Source organism: Megascapheus bottae, chromosome 17, assembly GCF_031878675.1.
Source record: "Megascapheus bottae isolate mThoBot1 chromosome 17, mThoBot2.hap1, whole genome shotgun sequence".
In the NCBI taxonomy this organism is placed as follows: domain Eukaryota; kingdom Metazoa; phylum Chordata; class Mammalia; order Rodentia; family Geomyidae; genus Megascapheus; species Megascapheus bottae.
This window is the reverse complement of record NC_143525.1, coordinates 26639473-26656509: the sequence shown is the minus strand read 5'-3', so window position 1 is coordinate 26656509 and position 17037 is coordinate 26639473. Positions and strand designations below refer to the sequence as shown.

At 41.0% G+C, this 17037-nt stretch overlaps 1 protein-coding gene across 1 annotated transcript in view; it reads left to right on the top strand.

Moving 5' to 3' along the window:
• The window catches only part of Pafah1b1 (platelet activating factor acetylhydrolase 1b regulatory subunit 1), a 53748-nt gene that overhangs the window by 24354 nt on the left and 12357 nt on the right, over positions 1-17037 (top strand). Inside the window, exons 2-6 of the mRNA XM_090350410.1 lie at positions 2513-2728; positions 10250-10334; positions 10566-10640; positions 11080-11286; positions 14629-14797. Of these exons, the coding sequence (XP_090206536.1) occupies positions 2697-2728; positions 10250-10334; positions 10566-10640; positions 11080-11286; positions 14629-14797 (568 nt within the window). The 5' untranslated portion in view covers positions 2513-2696. The remainder of the gene's footprint in view (positions 1-2512; positions 2729-10249; positions 10335-10565; positions 10641-11079; positions 11287-14628; positions 14798-17037) is intronic.

Below are 17037 nucleotides of genomic sequence, written 5' to 3'. Positions count from 1 at the left end.
TTGTTAATTGGAGATAAGAGTCTCACGGACTTTGGTGCCTACTCTGGCTTTGAATTGTGATCCTCAGATTTCAGTCTCCCGGTGTGAACCACGGGATCCCAGTCTCTCTCTCTCTCTCTCTCTCTGTCCTCTCTCTCTCTCTCTCTCTCTCTCTCTCTCTCTCTCTCTCTCTCTCTCTCTCTCTCTCTCTCTCTCTCTCTCTTTAATTTTAATTTAAGAATCAGAAACTATATTCCAGGCTGGCCTTAAACTCACAATCTTCCTTAGCCTCCTCAGTGCTAGAACCAGTAGCACCTGACCTCCCTAATTTAGCTCCACTTATGCTTATTTGTTTAATGCCTTTAAAATGTTGTTTAGAAGCTGGGCACTTGTGGTTCATGGCTGTATTCTATATATGTAGTAGGCAGAGATTAAGAGGATTGTGGTCCTAGGCCATCCCAGGATATAACTGCATTCTTATTGCCCTAACTACATGGAAAATGAAAATAGGAAGATCAGGGCCGGGAGTTTAGCCTAGTGGTTAAAGTGCTTACCTAGCATGCACGAAGACCCGGGTTCAATTCCTCGGTACCACATACATAGAAAAAAGCCGGAAGTGGTGCTAAGGCTCAAGTGGTAGAGCTCTAGCCTTGAGAAAGTCCAAGGACAGTGCTCAGGCCCTGAGCTCAAGCCCAGGACTGGCAAAAAAAAAAAAAAGAGGAAGATCACAGTCCAGCCTGGACATTCACCTGAGATTCTATTTGACCATATAAATTGGAAAATAGCTGAGAAAGTAGACCTTACCTCAAGGAACCTACCTCAAGCACTACCTAGCAAGCACAAGGCCCCAAGTTAAACCCTAGTGCTCTACCCCGCACCCCCCCCAAAAGTTAACTTTTTATGATGTTACACATATGTGAAGAAAGGACTCTGAAACTTTAATAGTGTCCAAAAACTACATTAGAGAAGTAGATTATTATCGAAGCATATAAAATCCAGGAGAGAGGAGGAGGAGGGTGTGTGTGTGTGTGTGTGTGTGTGTGTGTGTGTATGTGTGTGTGTGTGTGTGTGTGTGTGTGTGTGTATATGCATGCATGTGTGTGCGTATGCACGAGCGTGTGTGGGGTTTTGACTTGGGGTTTTGACTTTAAGCTTTCTTGCTCATAGTGCTCTACCACTTGAGCCATGCTTCCAATCCATCATTTTGCTGGTTGATTAGAGGTGGACCTTCTGAAACTTCTGCCATGGCTTGCTTTGAACAATAATCCTCCAGGTCTCAGCCTCCTTAATAGCTAGGATTACAGGAGTAAGGCTGATGCCTGGCTTAATTTTTTGCTTTTGAACACATCCTTCTGAGAGTTAAAAAGTGAATTAATCAGCTACTCAGGAGGCTGAGATCTGAGGATCAGGGTTCAAAGCCAAGCACTAAAGACTAAGAGACTCTTATCTCTAATTAATCACTAGAAAACCAGAAGTGGCTCTGTGGCTCAAGCAATAGGGCGGTAGCCTTGAGCTGAAGAGCTCAGGGACAGTGATGAGGCCCAGAGTTCAAGACTCACGACCAAAAAAAAGGGAAAGAAATATTATTAAATCAGTTTTTGCTTAAGTGTACTGATTAAGACTACAGGATTGCTAAGAAGTTTGTCTAAATAAATTCTAGCCACTTAGGTTATTGATCAGTTAACAGTCAACCCTGAAGGTAACATGATTTTTTTTTAGTATAACAGGAGAGAGGTAGGGAGAAGTGGAAGTAGAAATAGAAAATAAGGAAAATCATTTCTGAATAGAGATTAGAGATTTCAAATGGTGATCCTTATTTGTGACCTGAGCTAGGAGAATGCCTTAATTCTTAGACTGCTTGGGGGTGGGTAAAATGGTTAGAGATAATACCTAAACACAGAGCCCATAGAACTTGCCTTTGCCAGGCTGTTATTTTCTAGTTCCATGGCACTTTACCTATTCCCATTCTAGAGTTTATAGTTTTTATCATCCCAAATCCAGAGCCTAAAAATTTTGAACAAATGTCAGATAATTTCTGAAATTTTACTCAGTTGCCTCTCAGGAGTTTTGGACCCTAAAGTAACCTAAGAGTAAGCTGGGCATGATTTTCCTGCTACTTGGAAGAATGAGGATGGCAAGTTACAAGGCTATTTTCAAGCTTGAGTGAGATACTGCCTCAAAAAAAACCATAAAATACAGAGCTGTGAATTTGGTCTAGTGGTGGCATACTTGCCTAGCATGCAAGAAGCCCCTGGTTTGATTTCTCTGTACCACATACATAGGGAGAAAAAAAAAAAAAAAGCCAGAAAGTGATGCTGTGGCTTAAGTGGTAGAGCCCTAGCCTTGAGAAACCCCAAAGACAGTGCTCAGGCCCTGTGTTCAAGCCCCAGGATTGGCAAAAAAAAAAAAAAAAAAAAAAAACCTGTGTATTTTGACATTGATTTTTATAGTAGATAGAAAATGTTATTAGCATCATAGTAAACCTTTTAAATGTATACTGAGAATTTTAAGTCAAATCTTATTTTCTTTTCAGGTGGAATGAACCTTACTTGCTGACTACTTCCTGATTACTGGATTCATTTGCAAAAGAATCATTTCCTCTGTGTGGAAGCCACTTAGTGGCATATTTAATTATAACTCCAAGGATTACAAAGCTTCTTGATTTCCTATAGGAGGGACATACCACTATATCAAATAAGCTTCACATTACAGCCAAAATGGTGCTGTCCCAGAGACAACGAGATGAACTGTAAGTTTCTCTGTTTTGTGTTGTTTACTGTAAGGATAGGGGAGGTGACTGGATGTGTGGGGTAGGGTAGGTACTATGCCATCATAGCTACTCAGAAAGTGGAAGTAGGAGAATTAAAGTTGAGGTAGCCCCGCCTGAGGTTTGGCTCAGGTGATAAGAGTGCATGTTTGTCTAGCAAGTGTGAGGTCCTAAATTCACTACTCAGTACCAGTTGGGAGAGGAGAAAGAGGAAGGAGTAGAGGGCAAAGGACATCAGGTATTGAATTAAAGTACAGGACAGGCTGGGAGCTTGGCTTAGTAGTAGACTGCTTGCTTATCATGCACAAAGCCCTAGATTCAATTCCTTAGTACCACATACACAGGAAAAACTGGAAGTGGTGCTGTGGCTCAAGTGGTAGAGCACTACCCTTGAGGAAAGCCCAAGGACAGTGCCCAGGCCCAGAGTTCAAGCTCCATAACTGACCAAACAAAATAAGAAACTGTTACAGAAACAAAAACAAATGAAGTTAACATTAAATTCAAGAATAATAAGGAACTAGAGGGTGTAGCTCAAGTGATAAAGTGCCATCTTAAGAGTGAAAAAGCAAGGTGAATAAGATGCTCTGAGTTCAAACTAGTATACGCATACTCCCTCTATTCCTCTCTCCCCTCTCCTCCCTCCAACACACACACATGCACACACATGCACACACACACCAGGTAAGAGGCATGGGTCAAATAGTCAAGCATCAGCTGAGCAAGCTCGAGGCCTGAGTTCAAACTGTGGAACCAGCTCCCTTCTGGTGCTACTCAAAAGGAAAGGAGTAACAAGTAGGACACAAAAGATTGTGAAGCCCTGAGTTCAAATTCCAGTACTACCAAAAGAGAAAGCAGAACTATTTTCAGGGTTAGTGAGTGATACAACATAGTGCTAGAGTTGGTGCTCTGCCATTATTGACTCATTTATTGACTCATGCCTTCAGCCCTTGAAAATAGTGACCTTAATACCCATTCTTGTTTCTTTAAAACCTCTTAGAAAATAACTGGGTCCTGGGAGCTCATGTCTGTAATCCTAGCTACTTAGAGGCTTGAGAGCTGAGGATCATGGTTAAGAATCAGCCCAGTCAGGAAAGTCCATGAGACTCACCTGCAGTTAACCACCCGTAAAGCTGAAATTACAGCTGTGGCTCAAGAGGTGATAGTCCTCAGATCTCAGATTCCTTAGTATCTAGGATTACAGGCAGACGAGCAAAAACAAAACAAAACAAAACACAACAAACCAACCGTAGTCAAGCCAGGTTCTAGTAGCTTATGCCTGTAATCCTAGCTAATCAGGAGACTGAGATCTGAGGATTACAGTTCAAAGCTGGCCTGGGCAGGAAAGTCTGAGAATCTTATCTCCACTCGAGAATTAGAAAACAGAAAATAAAGAACTGTGGCTCAAAGTGCTAGCCTTGAGCACAAAGGGGCTCAGTGATGGTGCCTAGGCCCTGAGTTGAAGCCCACAACCAACAACACATACACATACACACACACACACACACACACACACACACACACACACACACACACACTTGATACATTTACATATTCAAATATTCTAATTTGTGGACAAAGATTTATACTACATTGAGTGAAATTACCAGGTTAACTTGTTTTAAAAAATAAGTTTGGGCCTGGGCACCACTCTCTCATACCTCTTATACAGCTACTTGAGAGGCTGAAATCTGAGGATTGTAGTTCAAAACCAGCCTGGGGCAGAAAAGCTTGTGAACATCTTATCTCCAGTTAACCACCCAAAAGCTGTAAGTGGATGGAACTGTGGTTTAAGTGGTTGAGCCCTAATGTTGAATAAAAAAGTTCAGAGACAATGCCCAGGCCCTGAGTTCTAAGTCCCAGGACCAGCACACATACACACAGATGAAGTTGGAAGCTTAGTTAAGTAGTGAATTGGAGGATCTGGGTTTTCTATCCAGTGTCCCCAAAATGGAAAGTTTCAGATACATGATTTTTAGATACAAGGATGCTCAAGATCTAATCTCAAAATGTTGATATTTGGTTTGTCATTACTAGGTCCTAACCACCCCCCAAAGTCCCAGGGCTTGAACTCAGAGCCTGAGCACTGACCCTGAGCCTCTTTGTGCTCAAGGCACTCTACCACTTGAGCACACAGCACCAATTCCAGCGTTTTCCATGTATGTGGTACTGATGAATTGAACCCAGTGCATGCTAGGCAAGCACTGTACCACCAAGCCACATTCCCAGCCTTCATTACTTGGGTTTTTACCACTGAGCCATGACTCCAGTGTTACTAGGGTTTTTTAATTCATAGCCTGATTTGATAGGCATTCTACCATTATCACTTAAGCTATTCTTTTCTAGGAATTGTCATTGTTGTTCTGGTCCAGGGGTTTGAACTCGGAGCATGAGCATTTTTGTGCTCAAGTCTAGTTCTCTATTCCTGGAGCCACAGCCCTACTTCCAGCTATTTTGGTAGTTTATTGGAGATAAAAGTCTTGGACAACAGCCCAGCACAGTGGCTCACAACTGTAACCTTAGCTACTCAGGAAGCTGAGATCTGAGGATCAAGGTTCAAAGCCAGCCCAGGCACTAAGCATAAGACTTTCTTTTCTTTTTTTTTTTGGCCAGTCCTGGGCTTGGGCTCAGGGCATGAGCACTGTCCTTGGTTTTTCTCAAGGCTAGAGCCCTACCACTTGAGCTACAGCACCACTTGTGTCTTTTTTCTGTGTATGTGGTACCAAGGAATCAAACCGAGGTCTTCATGCATGCTAGGCAAGCACTCTACCACTAGGCCAATCTCCTAGCCCTAAACACAAGACCTTCATCTCCAATTCATCACTAAAAAAACAGGAAGTATGGCTGTGATAGGGCGGTAGCCTTGAGCTGAAGAGCTCTGGGAAGTACCCAGGGCCCAGAGTTCAATCCCTATGACCCACAAAAAAAAAAGTGTTGTGGACTTTCCTTCACCAACTGACTTTGAACCTCAGATCTCACCTTATTTAACATTTAGCTATTTTTCAGATAGAATTTACACTTTTTTTTTTTTTGGCCAGTCCTAAGGCTTGTGCTCTATCCCTTGAGCCATAGCACCACTTCTGGCTTTTTCTGTGAATGTGGTAATGAAGAATTGAACCCAGGGCTTCATGCATGCTAGGCAAGCACTCTACCACTAGACCCCACTCCCAGCCCTATACTTTTTGTCCAAATTGGTCTTGCATTACTACCTTAATGCCTTTACCAACCCATTATCTGTAATTACAGGCATATACTACCATGTAACAACTTGTTCTTTGATTTGAGATAAGATCTCACCAACTTTTTTTTTTTTTCCTCCAGTCCGGGGGTTTGAACTCAGGGCCTGGGCACTGTTCCTGAGCTTCTTTTTCTCAAGGCTAGCATTCTACCATGCGAGCCCACAATGCCACTTTCAGTTTTCTGTGTAGGTGGTACTGAGGAATCGAACCCAGGGCTTTTATCCATATTAGGCAAACAGTACCAGTAAGCCACATTCCCAGACCAACTTTGTTGTTTGTGGGGATAGATACTGATGGTTGAAATTAGGGATTTTAGCTTGTTGGATGTAAGGTCTGCTGAAAGTAAACTCCACGCAGTTCAGGAGAAGAGGGTTTATTGCGTGAGGAAAGAGCAGACTCCTGCTGCCCAAGATGGAGTCCGGCGTGCAAGAGAGCTTATGGCAGGGAAGTGAGAGATTATATAGGGGGAGGGGTATAGCCATAGCAGAAGTGGATGTGATCTCAGAGGATGGGGAAATGCCTCAGACTGGGGGACCTCCCACTGCCCCCAGGGTTACATGCCAGTTGCCAGGGTTACAGGTGCTGGGCGGGGATTTCCAGGGTGCAGGGGGAGAGCCAAGGGAATAAGTCATTTCTTCCAGGTGGACCTGTCATTAGGCAGTTACAGTACAATTGAGGCATACCCTCTTTTGGTTGAAGTTAGTTTTAGGCAGGATGTATGTCCATGTAATAAGTTACAATAAGGGAAAATGGAGAAGAGAAACATTCCGTTTCCCTTTAAGGAAGTAAGACTCCTCCTTGTAATTTTTTTTTTTTTTTTGGCCAGTCCTAAGGCTTGAACTCAGGAAGGGCCTAGACCCTGTCCTTGAACTTTCTTAAGGTCTAGCACTCTACCCTTGAAGCCACAGCACCACTTTTGGCTTTTTCTGTGTATATGATATTGAGGAATCGAATGCAGTACTTCTTGCATGCTAGGCAAGCACTGTACCACTAGACCATGCACCTGGTCCCCTTTTTAACATATGTTGTTTTTTTGGGGGGGGGGCAGTCAGTCCTAGGGCTTGTACTGTTAGGCCTGGGCGCTGTCCCTGAGCTCTTCAACTCAAGGCTCCTGCCCTACCCATTGAGACACAGTGCCACTTCCCGTTTTCTAGGGGTTAATTGGGAGATAAGAATCTCGGGGTCCCTGAGTGCTTTGGCTCATGCCTGAATCCTAGCCAGCCCAGTCACAAATGGACCTGAGACTCTTATCCCAAATTAACCTCTAGAAAAAGGGAAGTGTGGCTTGGCTTAATGGTTGTGCTGTAGCCTAAAGGGACAACACCCAGACCCAGGGGTAAGGCAGTAGCCTTGAGCACGGTCTTTACTGCCTGTGCTGGCTTTGAACCCCGATCCTCAGATCTCAGCCTCCTGAGTAGCTAGGGATTATACGCATGAGCCACTATAGCCAGCTCTAACATTCTTTTTTTTGCGGGACTTGAGCTCTTGCCTGGGTGCTGTTCCTGAGCTCTTCAAGGCTACTGCCCTATCCATTGAGAACACAGAGCCACCTCCCGTTTTCCAGTGATTAATTGGAGATAAGAGTCTCATTACTTTGTATTGCCCAGGCTGGCTTTGAACCATAATCCTCAGATCTCAGTGTCCTGAGTAGCTAGGATTACAGGTAGGCCACAGTACCCGCCCGCCCAGCTTCTTTAATATTCTTATATTGAAAATTTTCACCATTTATTGTCTTTCCTTATTTTTTGTTTGTTTGTTTGTTTACTTATTTATTGTTTATTTTTGGTGGGTTATGGGGCTTGAACGGCCTGGGTCCTGTCCCGAGTTCTTCAGCTGAAGGCTACCGCCCTACCCCTGGGCCTGGGGGTTGTCCTTGAGCTCTACAGCTCTAGGCTACCATCTTACCCTTTAGCCAAGCCCTACTTCTGTTTTCTAGAGATTAGAGATAAGAGTCTCAGGTTCTTTTGTGCCAGGCTAGCTTTGAACCTTGATCCTCAGATCTCAGCCTCCTAAGTAGCTAAGGATTACAGGGGTGAGCCACCACACCCAGCATCTTTCCTTATTAAAAATACTAAGATTGGCCGGGAGTTTGGCCTAGTGGTTAAGGTGCTTGCCTAGCATGCACGAAGACCCGGGTTCGATTCCTCGGTACCACATACATAGAAAAAAGCCGGAAGTGGTGCTGAGGCTCAAGTGGTAGAGCTCTAGCCTTGAGAAAGTCCAAGGACAGTGCTCAGGCCCTGAGCTCAAGCCCCCAGGACTGGCAAAAAAAAAAAAAAAATACTAAGATTGTAGTTCTTGCAGTGTGTAACATGCTACACATCCATATCTGCTTATGAACTTCACTGAAAGTTTTGTGGTTATATGTTCAAAAAAACCTCTGTTTTTAGGACTGGAGTCTGGGATAAAAGTAGAATAGAATAGGAACATGAAATATTTGAAGTAATATAAATGATTTGTTTATTCTTGACACTTCCCTTACATCTGCCTAATGATTGTTTTCTACATTTAGAGAAGAAAAGATAATTAAATAGTATATGAAGGCGTTTTGTTTGTTTTTTGTTGTTGTTTTGTGCCAGTATTAGGTTTTTAGCCATACCTACACTTCTAGGTTTTTGCTGGTTAATTGAAGCCTGCAGTCCAGATTGGCCCATCAAGAATCCTTCCTTGTTGGTGGTATATGTTTATGATCCCACCTGCCAGGGAAGCTGTAGGTAGGATAATTGATCATAGTCTGGGGCTGCCATTAGGCAAAAATGAAAGGTCCTAACTAAAAAATAAAGCAAAAAGTCCTTAGAGATGTGGCTCAAGTTGTAGAGTACCTGCCTAAAAAAACCTTGAGCTCAAATGCCAGTACAAATCGCATCACACACACATGCTCACAAACACACCCTAAATAATCAACTATTTTTTATTGTAATTAAAAGAAGGGTTGCATTATATTTACCAGATAGAAGGTGCATTACTTCACAAACATTGATACCCTTTCTCATGACCTATTTTTTTTTTATCATTTGAGACTTAAGGTTCAAAATATTGCAATATTGAGACTTCTTGAAATAAGTTGATTTAGAAGGGTAGGAAGAGTTTCCTATGTTCTGTCAGAGAAGAATGGAAGAATAGAATGTAAAGGTATCTGTCAGTTTAGCTGTTCTATCCTTGAAGTTCTAATACTAATATCTCATTCTATGACAGTACAGTAAGTTTATAATTTGTGGAGGTTTAGCCCATTCTAATAGTTTTAAGGTTGTTGTTGTTTTTTTTTTGCCAGTCTTGAGCTTAGGCTCAGGGCCCTGAGTACTGCCCTTGGGCTTTCTCACCACTTGAGCCATGGCACCACTTCTGTTTTTTGTTTTTTTTTTTTTCTCTATGTACGTGGTACTGAGGAATCGATCCCAGGTCTTTGTGCATGCTAGGCAAGCTCTCTACCACTAGGACAAACTCCAGGCCAGTTTTAAGTTATTTCTAATGTAAAAATGTTTCTTAATAACATTGTTAACATCAGATTATATTCTTTTTTTTTTCTTTTTTTGGTCTTTTTTTTGGGGGGGAGGGGGGCTTGAACTCTGGGCCTGAGGTTGTCCCCAAGCTCTTCAGCTCTACTACTCTACCATGTTGAGCCACAGCACCATGTCTGGCCTATTCTATGTATGTGGAGTCTAGGGATTGAATCTGGGTCTTGGTGCAGTCTAGGCAAGCACTTTACGATTAGGCCAAACTCCCAGCCCCTAGATTATCTCTATTCTTAAATGTGTATACCAAGTTGTAAGAGAAGGGCAAATATAAACAGGAAAAGTGATGGTTACTGTTATTAATTGCTACTTCATTATATAAGTCCTATCTTACTCTATAAGCACCCACCACTTGTTAGGTAAGCAACAACTTAGAAAGTTACAGAAGCATAACACCTACAAGTACAGTTTGGAGATAGAATACTTGCTGATACTTGCCTAGCATACACAAGGGCTTGTGTCTGGTACTTAAGTTCTTGTGCACATGCGCATACACACACATCCATACACATGTGAGTGCATGAAAAAAAGGAAAGAAGAAAAGAGAATAATAAAAAGTTTAAGAACAATATATGATGGATATACTATAATAAGAGCTGAATATTCTAGAGGCATTCTTTCTTGCTATACTTGTATTTTTGAAAGAGAATCTTTGTAGAGTATCTTCAGGCTTAGGAGATTTTAAATAAAATTTTAATTCCTTCAAAGGAGATATACAGTGTTTTTAGGAATTATTTGAATTTATTTTATTTCAGAAATCGAGCTATAGCAGATTATCTTCGTTCAAATGGCTATGAAGAGGCATATTCGGTTTTTAAAAAGGAAGCTGAATTAGACATGGTATGTTTGACATTTTTTATAATTATTCATGGTAAAATTAACAAATGGATTTTACTCAAATGCTAAAAGCTAATAGTCTAGCCACTGGTAAATCTAGTTTGTTATTGTGGTTTACTTTACATTAAATTTGGTTTTCAGACTTTTAGTAATTAGATTCTTAATAATACTTAGGCATAGAGATGCTTCCTGTGGCTTGAAGTGTCATAGTTAAAAAGTCCTTTCCTTTTGTAGAATGAAGAATTAGATAAAAAGTATGCTGGACTTTTGGAAAAAAAATGGACATCTGTTATTAGATTACAAAAGAAGGTGAGTCTCTTTCAAACAGTATTGTGTGTGTGTGTGTGTGTGTGTGTGTGTGTGTGTGTGTGTGTGTGTGTGTGTGTGTGATATTAGGATGCCTGTAAACCCCCAGCCCTCAGGGAGGCTGAGGCGGGAGGAATTTATGATCAACCTCCATTTACACATTGAGACCCTATCTCAGAACTAAAGCAGTTCAATTGTACTGACTTTTCCCAGTTTTTAAATTGGTCGCTCTACTTATTTTATATTTTGGTGATATGTTATATTTTGGTGATATATTTGACTGACTTTTTTCATTTAAGCCAATCAAATGCTTTGCTGATTTAGTGCAGTTTTGTCTGGTATCTAACATATTTAAGTATGAAATAAAAGCAGCTATTAAAGAATGTTAAATATATTATTTCTTAGAATCTTATTTATATTTAACTACATGTTCTTTTTCAAGGTTATGGAATTAGAATCAAAGCTAAATGAAGCAAAAGAAGAATTTACATCAGGTGGTCCTCTTGGTCAGAAACGAGACCCAAAAGAATGGATTCCCCGTCCACCAGAAAAATACGCATTGAGTGGTCACAGGAGTCCAGTCACTCGAGTTATTTTCCATCCTGTGTTCAGTGTCATGGTCTCTGCTTCGGAGGATGCTACAATTAAGGCAAGCCTTTACTAAAAGTAGACTTGATACTCACTAGATGAAAAAATTCAAGATCATGGTAAAGAGAACCCCTGTAGAAGGACAAGGATAAGCTGTTTTAATATTGTAAATTATTTAATTCTGAACCTGGTTATTTAATTCTGAACCAGGTAAGGTGGTATATGCCTATAATCCTAGATACTTTAGAAGCAGAGGTAAGAGGATCATGGGTCCATATGTTATCAAAATAAATGAGTGGAAGGGCTAGAAGCTGTTGTTCAAGTTGTAGAGAACATTGAGAGGACCTAAGTTCAATTCCCATTACCTCAATAACAAAAAAATGCTTGTACTTCATGAGAAGCATGCTGCTAGTATATCTACTGATGAACTCTAAAAAAATGAATTGGTGTGATTACATATATTTCTTTTATATCAGTACTACTATTATTATTATTTTATTATTTTTTTGCCAGTCCTGGGGCTTGAACTCAGGGCCTAAGCACTGTCCCTGGGCTCTCTCAGGCTAAAGTTCTGCCACTTGAGCCACAGCACCACTTCCAGCTTGTATGTGGTACAGAGGAAGTGAACCAGGGGTCTCCATGTATGCTCGGCAAACGCTCTACCACTAGGCCAAACTCCCTGCATCAAGTCTGTGACATTCTTATCTCCAGTTAACTACCAAAAAGTTAGAAGTAGAATTGCTAGCAGATAGTTGCCTGTACCATGACATCAAGCCCAAATAATAAGTAAATAAAATATGAATGCTATTTCAATTTTTAAATGCAAAATGGCATGTGCTTTTGTTACAGCAATTTATAGTTTATAAAATCTTTCCTTGGCAATGTTATGCAGTAGACAGGATATTGAAAATGAACTATACAACTTGTGGTGGGGATGTGAGGGAAAACTGGGATAGAGCAAAGAAAGGGGTTACATTGTCACCCCCGCACCCCTGTACTCACACTGGTATCAGTGACTCACGTCTATAATCCTAACATCCTAATTACTCGTGCAGCTGAGATCTGAGGACCACTGTTTGAAGCCAGCCCAGGCAGAAAAATACATGATTCTAATTTTTTTTTTGGAGGGGCGAGGTGCTTGACCTGAGGGTCTGGGTGCTGTCCCTGAGCATTTCAGTCAAGGATAGTGCTCTACTACTTTGAACGATAGCACCATTTCCAGTTTTTTTTTGTGGTTAATTGGAGATAAAGAGTCCTTGCCTGCCTGGGCTGGCTTTGAACCATGATATTCAGATCTCAGCCTCCTAAGTAGCTAGGATTACAAGAATAAGCCACCAGCACCCAGCCATGAGACTTATTTTATTTTGCTGTTCCTAGGGCTTGAACTCAGGGCCTGGGCATTTGTCCCTGAGCTGCTTTTTGCTCAAGGCTAGCACTGTATTACTTGAGTCACAGAGCCACTTCTGGGGTTTTCTGTTTTTTGTGGCATTGAAGAATCAAACTCAGGGCATGATGCATGCTAGGTAAGCACTGTACCACTAAGCCACATTCCCATCCTGCCACGAGACTCTTACTCCAATAAAGTACTCAGAAAAAGCCAGAAGTGGGCCCAGAGTTTGGCCTAGTGATTGAGTACTTGCCTGGCATGCATGAAGACCCAGGTTTGATTCCTTGGTACCACATCATAGAAAATGCCAGCAGTCGTGCTGTGGCTCAAGTAGTGGAGCTCTAGCCTTGAGAAAGCCCAAGGACAGTACTCAGGCCCTGAGTTAAAAAACAACAACAACAAAAAAAACAAGCCAGAAGTTTCACTGTGGCTCAAGTGGTAGAGCATTTATCTTGAGCACAAAGAGGCTCAGGGACAGTGCTTAAGCCCTGAGTTCAAGTCCAAGGAGTGGCAAAAAAAAACCCAAAATGTTCTCATGCCAGGCACCAGCAGCTCATGCCTATAATCTTAGCTACTCATGAGGCTGAGATCTGAGAATTGTGGTTTGAAGCCAGGCTGTATAGGAAAGTCTGCAAGATTCTTATCTCCAGTGGAAAGTGGCACTGTGATTCAAATTGATAGAGCACTGGCCTTGAGTACAAAAGCTCAGGGACATCTCCCAGACCCTAAGTTCAAGCCCTATGACCCACAAAAAAAGAAATGTACTCATTACCTGACTATGAATTGGTAACTCTACCTCATCTCATCAGCTTATGTCTATCCCCCCCTCTCCCCACCCCACTGCTTTTTCTCCCTGGGTCATGGGGCTTGAAATTCAGGCTCTGGGAGCTCTCCCTGAGCTTTGTTGCTCAAAGCATTCTACCATTTTGAACCACAGTGTCACAATTGCAGATCTCAGTCTCCTGAGTAGCTAGGATTACAGGTGTGAGCTACAAGTGCCTGACTTCTTACATCACTTTTATAATAACATTCTAATGTTAAAAGAAAAAAAAAGAAAACCTTTCTTTGACTAAGATATATGAACTCTACTACTGTCTATTATCAAGGTTTGAAGCCAGAATAGACAGAAAAGTCTGAGACTCTTATCTCCAATTAACTTAAGAAAAAGCCAGAAGTAGAGTTTTGGCTCAAGTGATAGAATACTAGCCTTTAGTATAAAAATAGTTCAGGGATAATTCTCAGTTGGTTAATTGAAGTCCCAGGACCAATAAACAAAAAAGAATTGAGCATTTTAATTTACCATTTCTGCATATAAATTCTTGTCATAGTACTCTAAAACGTGGGGGGGGGGGCGATACTTTATTTGAACTAAAGGTCTCATGTTCTCTTGGCTGGCTTGCTTAGCTAGTGCTCTACCACTCAAGCTATGTCTCCATTCAGACTTTTTGTTGGTTATTTTGGTGATGGAATGTCACAGATTGTTTTCTTCCCTGGTCCAGTCTTGAACCACCAACACTCAGCCATAAAATACTTTTCTTGTTGTTGTTGGTCATGGGACTTGAACTCTGGGCCTAGGTGCTATCTCTGAGCTCTTGAGCTCAAGGCTACCACCTTCCCCATTGAGCCATAACATTACCTCTTGTTTTCTGGTGGTTAATTAGAGGTTAAAAATCTCATGGATTTTTTAGTTTCTGGGCTTGCTTTGAACCTCTATCCTCAGATGTAAGCCACTGCACCCTGCTCATAAAACATTTTTACACTTAAATTTCATTATTTTTATTGGTTGCCTGCCTCAGACTAGGAAAGAACTGAGCCTTGTGGATTTTATGTTAAGTACTTATTGTGGTAGTGGAAGTCTGTTTTAATTAATAAGACACCAGTTTGGGCTAGAGAAACTGTCATCTCATCCATTTATTATTTCAGTTAATTAGTAAGATGTCAGAATGATGGCTGAGTATAAATGTGAAGTGAAAAAGTAACTGTGGTTTGGTATTAATCTGTTTTCTTCCTCTATAGGTGTGGGATTATGAGACTGGAGATTTTGAACGAACTCTTAAGGGACATACAGATTCTGTACAGGACATTTCCTTTGACCACAGTGGCAAGCTTCTGGCTTCGTGTTCTGCAGATATGACCATTAAACTATGGGATTTTCAGGGCTTTGAATGCATCAGAACCATGCACGGTAAGGGGGAGAAGAGAGTGCGTTAGCAGTGATTTCTTGCATTGCAGATGTCCTGCGTCCAACTCTAAATCATTTATCTGCATTGCTAGAGGAACATCTGATGTGTATACATAGTCCATAGATAAGCTAAAGTGGTTGAGAATTGCTTGTATGAAGGTTTAAGTATTATACTGACATAAAATACTTAATTTTCATAAATATTTTTAGTTTTTTGTTGTTGTTGGTGGTGGTGGTTGTAGGACTTGAACTTTGGGCCTAGGTGCTGTCCCTGAGCTCTTCAGCTCACAGACTTTTCAGTGCCTGAGCTGGCTTTGAACCTCAATCCTCAGATCTCAGCCTCCTGAAACTACCCTGTCACCAATTTATCTGAAGGAAGAAATATAGTTATTGAGAATTTCTTCTTTTCATCTATTCAGTTGAGAAACTGAAGTTCAGAGAACATTGGTATTATGAAAACTATAACCCAGGTTTCTTGTCTCACTTCTCTAAGTGTTATACACTCATTGTCAGCTTTTTAGCCAAATCTTGCTGTGGAGACAAGGCAGTATACTTATTTTGGACTAGTCTCTGAAATCAGTTATTTGGGTTCATATTCTTTTTTCTTAGGGCATTAGAAATTTTAAATTCTTTCATCTGTAAAATAAAGGTTGTGGGAGCTAAGTAATAGAGTTTCTTGAGAATAATAATGTGTGGTCATGTTTAAATAATACAAGAGTGATGACTCAATATACAGGTACTCCAGGTCATTGACATGAATTTGGAGATATAAGTATATCTATATAGACACGTAAGTCTAGAATAGGATATATAGTCCATAGATATATATTGTTATGAAGATTGATATGTATCTATGACATACAAAGATTCAGCTTAGTTTTAATTATGTCCTTAAATTTATGTGCCAGTGATTGCATATAAAGATTTTTTCTTAAATACTTGTTTGTAGAACATGACATTTGAAGTACAATGTAAAAACTCAGTTTTAATATAAAAAAGAGCATATGGTCATGATAATATATATACTTAAATCATTTTGGTATGTAGATGTTCATAAAATAAGGGTGTTCTTTTTTTTTTTCTTTTTTTTGTGGGTTATAGGGTTTGAACTCTGGGCCTGGGTACTGTCCCTGAGTTCTTCAGCTCAAGGCTATCCCCCTACACCTTGAGCCACAGCCCCACTTCTCTTTTTCTAGTGATTAATTGGAGATAAAAGTCTCACAGTCTTTAGTGCCCAGGCTGGCTTTGAACCTTGATCCTTAGATCTCAGCCTCCTTAATAGTTAGGATTACAAACGTGAGCCACCACACCCTGCTGGGTGTTTGTTCTTAAGCATAATGGAATAGGACTATTGAAATTTTGTGTAAGGATCATAAACTTTATTAGTAATTTTAAAAATACAATTACCAGAAGGGTATAATTGGAATAGTGTGTCTCCCCCTAAATTAAATGCAATAGAGAAGTTCACTCAATTCTAGGCATTTTGGTAAATCTATTGTTTATGTTTATTTCTTTCTAACCATTATCTATTCCTTAAAAAAAAAAGGTAAGGGGTCAAGAGTTTTTGGCCTAGTGGGCCTAGTGGTAGAGTGATTGCCTACCATGCGTAAAGACTCGCATGGTTTGATTCCTTGGTACCACATGCATAGAAAAAAGCTGGAAGTGATGCTGTAGCTCAAGTGGTAGAGCTCTAGCCTTGAGAAAGCCCAAGGACAGTACTCGGGCCCTGGGTTCAAGCCCCAGGACTGGAGTATGCGGTGTGTGGGGGGGTGATATTTATTTAGTTAGTCCCAGTGGTTTGTGCCTCTAATCCAAACTATTGAGGACTTGGAGATTGGGAGGATCTTGGATGAAAGCCAGCCTGGATAATAGTTGATGGGGCTCTACTTCAGAAGTAAGTTGGTGGTGTGTGCCTATGGAATTAGCTATTGAGAAGTATAGGTAGGAGGATTGGCTAAAAGTATAAGACTGGCTGGGAGTTGGCCTAGTGGTGGAGTGATTGCCTACCATGTGTGAAGACTTGGGTTTGATTCCTTGGTGCCTCAAACAGAAAAGGCTTGGAATGGTGCTGTTGCTAAAGTGGTAGAGCTCTATCCTTGAAAAAGACAAGGACAGTGCCCAGGCCCTGAGTTCATGCCCCAGGATTGGCAAAAAAAACAAGCCTGAGACCATATCTAAAGAAAAGTTAAAAATAAGAGCAGGCATGGTTCAAATGTAGAGTACCTCTTGGCAAGTACATGACC